At 40.2% G+C, this 14,806-nt stretch overlaps 1 protein-coding gene across 1 annotated transcript in view; it reads left to right on the top strand.

The window, feature by feature from the left end:
- Positions 1-14,806, top strand: part of las1l (LAS1 like ribosome biogenesis factor) — a 58,528-nt gene that overhangs the window by 22,907 nt on the left and 20,815 nt on the right. The window contains exon 7 of the mRNA XM_072270812.1: positions 10,369-10,478. Coding sequence (XP_072126913.1) covers positions 10,369-10,478 — 110 coding nt within the window. The remainder of the gene's footprint in view (positions 1-10,368; positions 10,479-14,806) is intronic.

Genomic DNA, 14,806 nt, shown 5'->3' on the forward strand with positions numbered 1-14,806 from the left:
AGGTGCACAAAGCTCTGTTCTAAGGATTTTGATGGAGAGTATATTAAAAGCCTTCAGTGTTGATTATGATAAATGGTAACTTTAGCTGAGGACAGAGTGATGACTGTAAGCATGGATACAATATAGGTACAGTGATCAGCAATTCCAACAGTTCTATGGCAAGGACGGGTGCTGTAGGCAAGGCCACAGAACCAGAGGTCTCTTGATGTTATGATACTTTCACTTGTGACAAATAAGATTTTGTGATGGCAGAATTAGCTTATTTAGTCAGCAACAGAAATGTATGCACTTGTGGTTTCACCAAATTTGATATATGCAGATAGAAGGAAGCCAATCTTGGCCTAACCAGTTGTGTATCACATATGATGATGCAGGACCATAAGGATTTGGCGTTGATTTGCTTCAAGTTCATTATTTGGCTTATCATGTTTTTTTTTTGCTTCATTGCAATTTGAATTCCTCTAAATTAATCTTATTTGTGCTAACTAATGGAATAAGTAAATTCATTTACCTTTAATCTGAGCAGTGTAAAGATAGCTTCACTAGCCTGTCATTATACAATGACCCTCCCCCCCACCAACCTCCTCTGTTCCTTTACCCCAACTCATTCTGGTCATAAGCAAACCATGTTCTCCAATCTTGCACTTTTTCTGTGACTGGAATGTTACTGGTTGGTTGGAGAGTTCTTTGGCTGAGCCATTCAAGTGATATTTTATCTAGTCATTCTGGCAACTCAAGTGAATGGTTAAATTGCATACCACTATTTGCGATGGAGTATGAGGTATTCATGATGTCTTCTATTTATCTCACCGCTGCTTTTTTTATATTCTCGCTGTGTGTGCAATGGCTGAATCAGGTTCTGCAGAACTGTAAGGCTGTTTCCTCCTTTCCATTTTTGTTTGTTACATTCCGTTCCATTGAGTATAGTTGTAGGCTGGTGGCATAGTCGAATCAGCGCTAGACTTCGGGGCAAGAGGTCCCGAGTTTGAATCCATCTGGCTCCCGGTAAGAGCTGGTGATCTCTTTTGTATAAAAAAAACTCAGCCGGCAGAAGGCAATGGCACACCACTGCTGTAACTTGCCTCGTACGCGATTTCCCACTACGTCAGAGCGGCGTGGAAGGAAATGGTCTGCTAACTGGAAATAATTCTGGATGCGACATACCTATTATAGTTGTAGAATGTATTGATTAGATCATTTTAAGGTAGTTTAAAATGGTAGATAATGTAAAGAAAAAAGTTTAAAAATGCTAGAAATATTAGGTCTAGCAACATCAGTGGAAAGAACAGAATTGGCATTTCAGTTTGGTGACTTTTTATCAGAATTGGACAATTTAATGTTAGTAGCAGAGCAGGGGTAGGGTGGGGTGAACAGTGGCGATGTCCCCATTTTGATGAAGCTTGTCAACACATGACATTTGTTTTTCTCTATCAACAAATGTATGGCATGCTGTGTATATCTAGTGTAGTTTTTGCTGCTATACTGTAGATACTTCAGTTTTGCAGTTTTGTAAGAGCAGTTCTTTCTGCTTTTAGCATATTTGGGTTTGAGCTAAAGATAAAGAGCTATGTTGTTCTTAGGAATGTTGTCTCAGCCAATCAGGATGGAGGAATAGGGAGAAGGTTCTAGAGAATGCTAAGCAGAGAGGATTTTGTGATGGACACTGGTGAGGGTCAAGGTCTATTGGCAGGAAAAGGGAGAAGATAGGAGGGAAGATGGCTAAGGATGCCATCCCTGTTGCTCAAGGTGCTTTGTGCAGATGTATGACTTCAAGGAGGAACGACCAATACTCCTGTGAGGGAGTCCGTTTGTTCAAGGTGGATATTGAGTGACATTTGGAAGGTGGTGTGTGCTTTCACGCAGATCGTGGGTCCAGCGCACGAGTTAAAGACAACTTCAAGATGAGCTCCAACTTATGTGCACATTTGGACTGGGTTAACTGTAATGGGACTTTAAATTTTTTTTTCCTTTTCTTTTTCCTGCTAACTGTTTGATGAAGTTGACATTTGTAAATAATACTTTCTTTATAATTTTATGCAGTGTGATCTGTAATTTCTTGCCTACGGCTAATTGCATGGGGGCAATATTTACACAATATTCGCACAGATCGCGGTTCGGGTGGTCGAGACATCCTAACTTCCCAGTTTTGGTGGGACCCAAGTCATACGGACTCTAGGCGTACGGAGTTTGAGAAAGATGGTTATCTCATCACAGTCCGGTGGCTGTTAGCAAGGGCTAATAGGCCACATCTCTAGAGACACCTGGTAAAAAGGGGTTTCACTAGTTTTATCATTATAGATTTACAGCACCTATCATTTATTGCCTTTTAGTAAATATTTGTTCAATATTAATAGCTTTAATTTTTTATTTTAATTTTATCTTCTATAACGAACTTGAACTCTAATTTTAATTGTCAAACTGTAACAATTAGCCTGTAATTCAGTCTGGTTTTGTAATAATTTTACTGTCTTGTGTCTCAAAGGTTCATAAATCCATTTGTTTAAATTAATGGAAATTATAAATGTCTTTCACGTGGCTAGCATGTTCATTAAATGTAATAAATACAATTAATGGACAGTTCCAGTGATGGAAATTTATGGCACCAGCAACAGCAAGCTGGTCTTGTGTCTCTTTGATGTAAAATGAGCGGTAATTTATACCTTGAAATTGTTTTGAATATTTTGTTCAGTAAAATGTTTTTTCTGTGTTCAAGTTTGTCATCTGACTGTACAAAATACAACCAAGCAAAACAATGTTCCTCTAGACCACCGTGCACCCACATAAAATATCTCACACAGCATATAAACCAAAATATTATGCTATAAATAAGTTAATAAAATATAATTCAAAATCCATGTAGTAAAATGCTGCACAGTAAACAGCTCGCTGTCTTTGTTACGTGAGCTCGGTGGTGGCAGAGTATTCTGATTTTGGATTCTGATATGCAAAGAATTACAAAAACACTTGGTAGGTTCTACAGTAGCTACTGGACTACTTAAAGATGGGGAGAAACTTTGAGAATACTGTCTAAATGCAGTCAGTGGACAATCTCTTGAATTTGATGTGATGAATTGTTACATCTCATTAAATTTTCTACTGAAGTAGAAATCAAGTTATAGAGCAATATAGCGCACACACACAGGGTGTTTGGCCCAAGCAGTCCATGCCTACCAAGTTGTCCACTCAGCTAGTCCCAATTTGTGGTGTTTGGCCCACTTAGGCCTGTCCCTCTGTGTACCTAAATCCAGGTGAATATGTACCTATCCATGTAACCATAGCAATCATTTTTAAATGATACTATTGATTGTGCCTCAACTATTTGCTCTGGCAGCACATTCCATGTACTCTCCACTATCTGCCTGGAACGGTTATCACTTAGGTCTCTCTTAAATCTTTCTCGTCCCTCCATAAACCCATGACTCTGCTACCCTGGGGAAAAGACTGCTACCACCCACCTTATCCACGCCTCTCATTCTAAACACATTATATATAAAGTTGTCCCTTATTCTCCTGTATTCCAAGGAATACAGACCTAGCCTGGCCAACATTTCTCCTATCACATGGGTCCTCTAGTTCTGCCAACATCCTTGTAAATCCTTTCTTCAGTCTTCCCAGTTTAACCACTACTTTTCAATACCAGTGTGAGCAAAATTTATCCAGTACTCCAAGTATGACTCACCAGTGACTTGTACATCTGCCACATAATGTCACAGTCAGTTCCCTGACTGAGGTTTACAAGTACCCTGTAGATGGATGTAACATGAATGTAACGAAGGACAAGCCAGTGATTGGGTACAAGTGCAGACAGAGCAACGAGTTAAATTGTTCCACAGAGGCAAACTTCAAAAGGGCGAAGAGTACAGAACTGAAGGTGCTGTGTTTAAATGCACGTAGCGTTCAGAATAAGGTGGACGAACTTGTGGCACAGTTAGTGATTGGTCAGTATGACATAGTGAGCATCACTGAGTTGTGGCCAAAAGAAAGCCATTGTTGGGAGCTTATATACTTTGTATCGTAAGGACAGGCAGGAAGGCATAGGTGGTGGTGTGACTGTTGGTAAGAAATAGAATTAGGTGACATAGAGTCAGAGAATGTTGAATCTGTGGGTGGAGTTAAGAAATTGAAAGGGTGAAAAAATCCATTATGGGAATCATATATATGCCTCCAAATAGTAACCAAGATGTGGGATTGAGATTGCAAATGGAGCTGGAAAAGGCATGTAATAAGGGTAATGACACAATTGTAATGGGCGACTTCGGTACGCAAGGGTATTGGGAAAATCAGGTTGGTATCACATCATAAGAGGGAATTTGTTGAGTGCCTACAAGATGGCTTTTTAGAGCAGCTTGTGCCTACTCTGGGGAGAGGCCATCTTAGATTGGGTGTTGTGTAATCCAGATCTTATTAGGGAACTTAATGTAAAGGAACCCGTAGGAGGCAGTGATCATAATATGATTGAATTCATACTGCTATTTAAGAGGGAGAAGCATAACTCACATGTATCTGTATTGCAGTGGAATAAAGGGAATTAAAGAGGCATGAGAGGAGTTTGCCCAAGTGGATTGGAGGAGGATACTGGCAGGGATGATGGCAGAGCAGAGATGGCTGAAGTTCCTGAGGCGCAGGATAAATATGTCCTACAGAGGAAGAAGTTCTCAAATGGCAGAGTTAGGCAACCATGGCTAACAAAGGAAGTTGAGGACTGCGTAAGAGCCAAGGAAAGGGCATAGAAGGTAGCAAAAGTGAGTGGGATGTTGGATGATTGGGAAGCTTTTAAAATCCAACAAAAGGCAACTAAGAAAGCTATAAGAAGAGAGATGAAATATGAGGGCAGACTAGCCAATAATATAAAACAGGATACCAACATTTTTTCAGTTATATAGAGTAAAAGAGAGGTGAGAGTTGATACTGGACCGCTGGAAAATGATGCTGGTGAAGTAGTAATGGGGGACAAAGAAACAGCAGATGAACTTCATGGGTACTTTGCATCAGTCTTCGCTGTGAAAGACACTAGCAGTGTGCCAGAGGTCCGTGAGTGTCAGGAAGCAAGTGTGAGTGCCATTGCTATTACAAAGGAAAAAGTGTTAGGCAAACTCAAAGGTCTCAAGGTGGATAAGTCACCTGGGCCAGAGTCCTGAGAGAGGTTGCTGAAGAGATAATGGATGCATTGGTCATGATCTTTCAAGGGGCAGGAATGGTTACTTTGAGTGTCAGGCTTTAGATGTTTCAGAAAGGACAGGGAGGAGGCAAAAGAGGTGGGGCGTGGCACTGCTGATCAGAGATAGTGTCACGGCTGCAGAAAAGGAGGAAGTCATGGAGGGATTGTCTACTGAGTCTCTGTGGGTGGAAGTTAGAAACAGAAAGGGGTCAATAACTCTACTGGGTGTTTTTTATAGACCACCCAATAGTAACAGGGACATCGAGGAGCAGATAAGGAGACAGATTCTGGAAAGGTGTAATAATAACAGGGTTGTCATGGTGGGAGATTTTAATTTCCCAAATATTGATTGGCATCTCCCTAGAACAAGGAGTTTAGATGGGATGGAGTTTGTTAGGTGTATTCAGGAAGGTTTCCTGACACAATAAGTAGGTAGGCCTACAAGAGGAGAGGCTTTACTTGATCTGGTATTGAGAAATTAACCAGGTCAGGTGTCAGATCTCTCAGTGGGAGAGCATTTTGGAGATAGTGATCACAATTCTATCTCCTTTACCATAGAATTGGGGAGGGATCGGAACAGACAACTTAGAAAAGTGTTTAATTGGAGTAAGGGGAACTATGAAGTGATCAGGCAGGAACTTGGAAGCATAAATTGGGAACAGATGTTCTCAGGGAAATGTATGGCAGAAATGTGGTAAATGTTCAGGGGATATTTGTGTGGCGTTCTGCATAGGTACATTCCAATGAGACAGGAAGAGGATGGTAGGATACAGGAACCATGGTGTAAATCTAGTCAAGGAGCAAAGAAAAGCTTACAAAAGATTCAAAAAACTAGATAATGATAGAGATCTAGAAGATTATAAGGCTAGCAAGAAGGAGCTTAAGAATGAAATTAGGAGAGCCAGAAGGGGCCATGAGAAGGCCTTGGCGAGCAGGATTAAGGAAAACCCCAAGGCATTCAACAAGCATGTGAAGAGCAAGAGGATAGGACCAATCGAGTGTGACAGTGAGAAAGTCTGTATGGAAACGAAGGAGATAGCAAAGATACTTAATGAATACTTCGCTTCAGTATTCACTACAGAAAAGGATCTTGACGGTTGTAGGGGTGACTTACAGTTGATTGAAAAGCTTGAGCAAATAGATATTAAAAAAGAGGATGTGCTAGAGCCTTTGGAAATGATCGTTGGATAAGTCTCCGGGACAAGAGGCATACGGTGTAATGGCCTTCATCATCCATGGGACTGAGTTCAAGAGCCGAGAGGTAATGTTACAGCTGTATAAGACCCTTGTCAGATCACACTTGGAGTACTGTGCCTGGATTGGGGAGCATGCCTTACAATAATAGGTTGAGTGAACTTGGCCTTTCTTCCATGAGTGAGAAAGGATGAGAAGTGACCTGATTGAGGTGTATAAGATAATGAAAGACATTTATTGTGTGGATAGTCAGAGACTTTCCCAGGGCTGAAATGGCTCCCAATCAGCATCGGATTGATATAAAAGAGGCCACACCGGGAGCACCAAACACAGTATATAACCCCAACAGACTCGTAGGTGAAGTGTTGCCTCACCCGTAGGGACTGTTTAGGGCCCTGAACGGCAGTGATGGAGGAGATATAGGGGTAAATGTAGCACTTGTTCCGTTTGCAAGGATAAGTGCCAGGTGGGAGATCAGTGGGGAGGGACGAATGAACAAGGGAGTTGTGTAGGGAGCGCTCCCTGCAGAAAGTGTGGGGGGGGGGAGTGAAAGGCGTGTTTGGTGGTGGGGATCCAGTTGGGGGTGGCAGAAGTTTCAGAGAATTACGTCCTGGCCATGGAGGCTGGTCGGGTGGTAGGTGAGGACAATATCCCTGGTAGTGCGGTGGGAGGATGGGGTAAGAGCATATGTGCGTGAAATGGAAGAGATGTGGTTGTGGTTGAGGGCAGTGTTGATGACGGAAGAAGGGAAGCTCTTTTCTTTGAAAAAGGAGGGTATCTCCAACGTTCCAGAATGAAAAGCCTCATCCTGAGAGCAGATGAGATGGAGGAATTGAAAGAGGGAGATGGTGTTTTTACAAGCAGCAGGGTGGGACGAGGTATAGTCCAGGTAGCTGTGAGAGTCCATTGGTTTATGATAGACTTTGGTGGATAAGTTGTCTCCAGAGATAGAGACAGTGAGATCGAGAAAGGGAAGCAAAGTGTTGGAAACAGACCAGGTGAATTTGAGGGCATGGTGGAAATTGGAGGCAAAGTGGATGAAATCACCGATTTCAGTACGGGTGCAGGAAGCAGCACCAGTGCAGTCATCAGTGTAGCGTAGGAAAGGGCAGTATGGTCACCAGTGTAGGCTTGGAACATAGACTGTCATTGGAGAGAGTTCAGAGGAGGTTCATGAGGATGATTCCAGAAGTGAAGAGATTAACATAGGAGGAGCATTTGTCAGCTTTGGGCCTGTACTCATTGGAATTTAGAAAAATGTTGCGGGAGTGGGGGGGACTCTCACTGAAACCTATCAAATGTTGAAAGGACTAGATAGGGTGGATGAAGAGAGGATGTTTCCAAAGGTGGGGGTATCTAGAACTAGAGGGCACAGCCTTAAAATTGAGGGGTGACCCTTTAGAACAGAGGTAAGGAGGAATTTTATCTAGCCAGAGAGTAGTAAATCTGGAATGCTCTGCCGCAGACTGTGGTGGAGGCCAAGTCCGTTCGTATACTTAAGGCGGAAGTTAATTGTGTCCTGATCGGTCAGGGCATCAAAGGATATGGTGAGAAGGCAGGTGTATGCAGTTGAGTGGGATCTGGGATCAGCCAGCCATAATGGAATAGTGGAGCAGACTCGATGGGCTGAATGGCCTAATTCTGCTCCAGTGCCTTCATGGTCTTATGGTTTTATGATGAACCTCAGCATGCTAAATGTCTTTTCTCTATAATGATCCTGTCTACCTGTGATATTGTTTTCAACAAACTGTGCAATTCCTCGGTCCCTCTGTTCCATTACACTCCCTAGTGTCTTACCATTCACAGTACATGTCCTACACTGGTTTGACTTTCCAAAATGCATCACCTCACACCTGCCCATTTTGAAATCCATTTGCCACTCCTTCCCTGACTGATCAAGATCCACACCACTCCTCCACACCAATAATCTACAGTAACCTTCCCCATTTTCATCTGCACCGCCTTACCACGTGCCATTCCATAAAACTTACTGATCACACTAAATCAGTCATATAATCAACACATGATAAGGTTACTAACACCGACCCCACTGGCACATCCATTGCCAGTTTAAGTAGTTATTCAAAAAGCAGAATTTTTTTTTCAGTTGAAACCTGCATCGGAAGAAGTTGTTGGCTGTAGATAATTATTAAAATATATCTAAATAGCATTAATGCATTATGCATTGAGATACCATTCTTGCAGCTTGAGAATTATTGTAATCCTTTGGCATTCCATTTCCTCTCTTCTAATAAAGGAGAGCACAAGCAAATGATTTAATATTTCAGCTGCTCAATTCTGGGCAGTGAATGTTGAGTTCATTCAAATAACGGCATCACAGCTGAATAATAAGCCCTGCTGCAAGTCCCACTAAATATGCCAGAGTTTATTTTCTGTGCTTGGGTTCAGAAATTATACTTTTAAAAATCATAATCAATGACTTGTTTCCTTTTAAAGTTCAAAGTATATTTATTATCAAAGCATATATACTATATAGAACCTTGAAATTCATCTCCTTAACAGCCAGCCCCAATACAAATAAAACTAATAGAACACTTTTTTAAAAAAAAGTCAAGCACCTATTATGTAGAAAAAAAGTAAATTGTGCAAGCAATAAAAGTAAGCAAACAATATTTGAAACTGATGTTCACGAAAGTGAGTCCACGAGGGCTTTCATCATTGCAACCGATTCAAGAGCCCATCAGTTGCAGAGACGAGTAAACTGTGCGGAGCAGCAAGCTGAGCAGCCTGGCCTGATATATTGACCTTTTCAATCTGATCCACTATTTAAATCGTCCAAACCTCTGGTAGTTCCTCACTCTCACAGCTGATTAAATACACTTTCAAGCCTGGGCCACGCTACTTTGATTTGGCCCGTCACTTAACTCAACCAAATCTTGGGTCATTCCTTGCTTTTGGACCCGGGCCCTGCAGCTTCAGTACATTCTTGGGTGTGGGTCCTGCCACCTTGATTCGGCCAGTACCCAACCTTTTCAGTTCAGCCAGGTGCTTAAATCGATCAAACCTTGGGTCTTTCATCTCTCTTGGGCCTGGGCCCTGCTGCCTTGACTCTGCCTTAGCTCGGTTCTGCTGCAGTGAATCGCCTCCAAGTCTGCTCCAGCAATGTGCAAACATTGGCTCATTCCCACTCTCAGGCCTGGGCCCTGTTGCCTCGATTCAGCCTGCACACACCATGCCACATCTGCCCTGCACATTCCAGACTTAAGTTCGCACCTCCAAAAATGCTAAGTCGTACAGCCGTTTCAAAAGCTCAACTCTGAAAGGGAAGTTACAGGCTATTGATTGCAGTGATTGTTTACTAGAAAAGATGCGATTAATAAAGTAGTTAGTAGTTTTGTTTTGTTTGCTGCCAGCAAGTGGTTGTTATGCATCACCAGCACCATCTTAAACTGAAATATTCTGCGTAAAGTGTTGCAATGTTATTTTGTAAGTGTGGCCTACTGCTTGGTATACAACATTTGATCTCCTAGAGAAGGTCATAGTCTGGCATCTGGCATCTAGCTCGCTAGGAAGTCAAGAATGAGCCAGTGGTACACATTGCAATGGTGGTGTGTGGGTTTCGTTTGTGGCTTGAGCCAGGGTTGAGGTCAGAGTGCTTGTATGTTTCACACTCTGTTTAAATTCACAGGATAATTATTCTACTGTGCAAAATATGAAATGAAACTTGTTTGATATTAGTGAGTAGCATCCAATAGACCAAAAATTTACAAGTCTGGGTCTTCCAAATGTGTCAGATTCTGTAAGTTTTATTTTAGTTGGAAGAAAGGCTGCTGCCTATTATGGTGTTTCAATATCTACATTTCAACTTTCAAAGCAGATGTGTATTACCCTCATTTTGTGTGCCATCTGATGACCAATTATTGCTTGTTTGTGAATGAGATAATTTTCATTGCCAGAGCAGAGAAAATTATCACTTTTCCCAAGCCAAAATAACAGTTTACAGGTAGTTAGAGAACTTGAATCTTACTGTTGAATTGTGTGATTCTATTCCATAGGTTTTAACAGAACAGAAATTAGTTTCCAAATCAAAGACACTTTGGAATACCCTGCCATCTGAAGTTGAATGGATTTTATCGCAAGTTAAAAAGCATGCTTGTGAAAACAGGTACTTTTAAAAACAAGACTGTGGTAAGGTTAATTAAAAAAACATTATATTGTAGTCACTCTACATTTAAACTGAAGTCCATCTTCTTATACTTTATACTTACTTTATACTTTATTGTCGCCAAATAATTGATACTAGAACGTACAATCATCACAGCAATATTTGATTCTGTGTTGAAAATAAGGATATTGTGAAGAGCCATGTGTATTGTCTTACAAGGACGTACCAGAAATATTTTTAATTGCATGTACTTTAGTAAAACCTGGTTGCTCTTTGAGAAAGTAAGAGCAGTTGTTTTGCAGCCCGATGAAAATTACATTGACACAGATTGACCACTAGAGGGAGTGCCATTAACAGAAAAGTGTGTCAAGTGTGGATTCAGATTCAGACATGGGATTTAGGTTCAGTGGGACAAACAAAGGACTTCATCCTTTATTAATCACTGGAATGCACTGACATACTATATGCCACTTTCACTAAACAACCCATGGAAAATGCAGGTGAAAAAATTGCATCTCTCTGCCAGTTGGGGAACTTTAAGACTTAATTAAAATTAAGTCTAAGTCCAGTGATGGACAGGAAGTTAACTCAAGTAGAACAATATCTGAAAATCACTGGGCAGTTCAGCTACAGAATGTAAAAAAAAATTGTTAATATATCAGCTCAAGAACACTTAATCAGACCTGGTAAAAGGAGAAAGCTAATTAACTATTGGTGTGCCATGGTGGCATGATGCTGTTAAAATTAGGGACATTGGAGTTTGGAGTTGAATTCCAGCGCTGTCTGTGCGTTCTCCCTGTGACCGTGTAGATTTCCTCCCGCAGACCAATGACGTTAGTAAGTTAATAGGTCATTGTAAATTGTCCGGTGATTAAGCTGGTGTTAAATTGGTGGATTGCTGATTGCTGCAGTTCGTTGTGCCAGAAGAGCCTGTTCCACACTGTAACACTAAATAAATTAATTAGTTCTGAGTTGTGCAGAAGATGAGAAATGAGGATATTGATTGCCACTGATGAGGTTCCAGATGACTGATGTTTTTCTGTTCAAGGAATGTAGTAAGGACAGACTAGGGAATTACAGGCAGGTGAGCCTGACTTCAGTTGTAGTGAAGTTACCAGACTGAATTGTGAGGGATGAGATTGGCCATTATTTGGATAGTCAAGGTCTGATCAGGATTAGACAGCATGGTTTTGTGCATTGGAGGGTCATGTCTGTTGAATCTTTTTTTGAAAAGGTAACCAAGGGAATAGGTGAAGGTTGGAGGGTGAATGTTGTCTGTGTACAACCTTTGACAAGTTTCCGCACGGCAGGCTGATCTAGAAGACTAGATCATTTGGGATTCAGGGGGAGCTAGCGAGAAAGATTTAGAATTGGCTTGATGATGGTTGAAGGTTGATTCTTTTACTGGAGCCTTGTGACTGGTGGGTGACCCAGGGGCCAGTGTTGGAACCTCTGTTACATCACAATCACTTGCATAAGTAAAGAGTAAATGTGCTCCGCATGATTAATAAGTATGCCGATGATAATAGTTGATAGCGAAGTGGGTTGCAATGAATTGTAAAGAGATTTTGAACAGTTAAGAAGATGGGCTAAGCAATGCAAATAGGTTTCAACTTGGATAAGTGTGTTGTGATGCACTTTGGATAATTAAACGATAGGGGGACCTATATAGAGAATGAGGGTCAGTGATGAGAGGGACCTTGTCATTCAAGTCCACAGTTCACTGAAAAGGACCATGCAAGTAGACAGTAGTGAAAATAAAAGCATGTTGGCTTTCGTCATACAGGGCATCCAGTTTAGGAGTTGGGTTGTTATGTTGCAGTTATATAAGTTGCTGGTGAGGCTGCACTTATGGAACATTATGTATCAATTTTGGTCACCCTGTTATGGGAAAGATATTGTCATGCTGGAGAGGGTGCAGAAGAAATTATTAGATGGCGTGGGTTATAGGGTGAGGTAGCCATGCTGGATCATTATTCCTTAGAGCAGAGAATGAGAGGTAAATCCATAAAAGTTCGTAAAGTCATGAAGGGTATGGACAAGGTGGATGGTGTAGTTTTTTCCCCCAGGGTTGACGAGTCTGAGACTAGAGAGCATAGATACAAGATAAGAGGGGCAATATTTTAAAGATACTTGAGAGGTAAGTTCTTTACATAGAGGGTGATGAGTAGCTGGAATGACCTACCAGAGGAAGTGGTCAAGGTATGTACAATTGCAACATTTGAGAGAGATTTGGATAGTTACTTAAAGGAGAAAAGGTTAGGGCTGAACTTGGGCAACTGGGACTAGCATGGAGGATGCTGTGGTTGCTATGGAATTGTTGGGCCAAAGGGTCTGTTTCTGTATTGCTATTTTTGGTTGTGATTAGGACTAATATGAATACTGAATGCTTATGTTACGCTTTTAGTTCATTTCAGATATTTTGCTCTTTACCACCAGCTCTTAACAAAGCATTACTGATCAAATGCTGTCGCCGTGCTTGACTGTAGTTGGAGGGAAAAAATCTACTGGTTTTGTAGAGTTGAAATGTCTGTTTTAACATTTGCTTAGTCACGGCATTCCCCCTTATTGTTTCATTTTGTATCTTAATGTGATAAAATGGAAAGAAGAGCTAACCACTGACTTTGATGCATGTGTGATGGTACTACTTCCTTTTCCGTTTTGTTTTGAAGCCTTTGAACTTGTAAAAATTTCAAATTGCCAGAGGTTAATATGTGTAATGTAATGGTTTTTGTTTATTGCAACATGGATTTTCTTTATGACCTATGGAACTTAAGGAAAGTTTAGATTGAATTTGTTTCTTATTTGGGGAATCCCATTTTATTAGTCACCTGGTGCATTACATTTAAGATAGGGACTTGCCAGGTAAAGGAAGTAATTGCAATATTGGTGATTAAGAATAATTTGGTCTGAATACATCTTTGGTCATAAATTCAAGTTTTCTACTTTATATTTACAAATTCCATGAATATTAACAAAATCTTGAAGCTTACAGAAAGAAGATTTAGAATCTTTATTTGTTTAACCTGTTTAGATATATGTTAAGAGTTCACAAGGCACAATTTTTTTTTAAAAAAGTGAAAATTGATCCACATTACAATTTCAGTTAACATTATCCAAAAACACATGATCTTGCTCTAGGTCAGTTGCTGTGGAGAATTAGTTTTGCATTCATCCACCTTATGACTTTCAGAAGTATTTAACATATTTTGAAGTAATTCTAATTGCTTGAACTTTTGCATTTGTGTACTTGGTTATAAGAATTTTTGTCAGTTTTTTAGGACGTAGTGAAGGTAAAGATTTAAAAAAAAAAAGGAAAAATGGTCGATATGTTTTGAGTTAGATCAATGGATTTAATAATTAAAAACGTTGTATTGCATTTTTTAACACTGCTTTTAATCAGATAGTCTTTAATCCAGTTCTTCCTGTCAGTAGATTCCTTTCATGTATGGTGAAACTTCAACGATGAGAACTTCCACTTTAATTTAGAAGTTTCCATGTTTGTTTTGATTATGTGACATAAGTGTTAGTTTTGTTATAGGTATTGAAAATCAGAAATTTTGGAAAATTATTAGGGGTAGATGAACAGAACAAGCGTAAACTTTGTCACTTGTCTTATGATAGGTGGTCAGGATATAGTTGACCTAAAGTTACCTAACTATCTGAAAGGTCAGCATCTTCATACTGGAATTTATTAGAACTGTTTTCACTCAGTGATATGTTAAGCAGCATGCACAGAATAAATTGCATTGAATGATATTGAATTCACAAATACTTCAAAGTTGGTGATTAGCAAATTAAATCAAGCAACATCAAAGACAAAAATATCCCATCTGAGTGGCAAAATTAATAATTATTTTGTTGTGGTTAATTAATACATCTTATTAGACCATGTGAATTCATCCACCTTTATACTTGCTAAGACATCTAATATTTTTTAATCGTAACATTTCTGAGAATTTATCATCTCAACTAATACTTCTATTTGCAGTATCTTTCTCCTTGGTGAAAATTACTCATTTCAGACCTCACCTGCTATTTTGAGCACAGCTTGTCTCTTTGATGCTTAATAAGTCTTGCTGTGTTTCTCAACTCTTGATAATTTTCCTTTGTTTTTACACACACACACCACCCCACCCCCGTGGAACATATCCTTAGTTCTTACCTTAGAACTACCTAGGCTTACCCTTAGCCCTCTATTTTGCTGAGCTCCATGTATCCATCCAGGAGTCTCTTAAAAGACCCTTTCGTTTCTGCTGGCAGCCCATTCCACGCACTCTCACCACTCTCTGTGTAAAAAAAAAAATTTAAAAAAAAACAACTTACCC

Source organism: Mobula birostris, chromosome 10, assembly GCF_030028105.1.
Source record: "Mobula birostris isolate sMobBir1 chromosome 10, sMobBir1.hap1, whole genome shotgun sequence".
NCBI lineage: Eukaryota > Metazoa > Chordata > Chondrichthyes > Myliobatiformes > Myliobatidae > Mobula > Mobula birostris.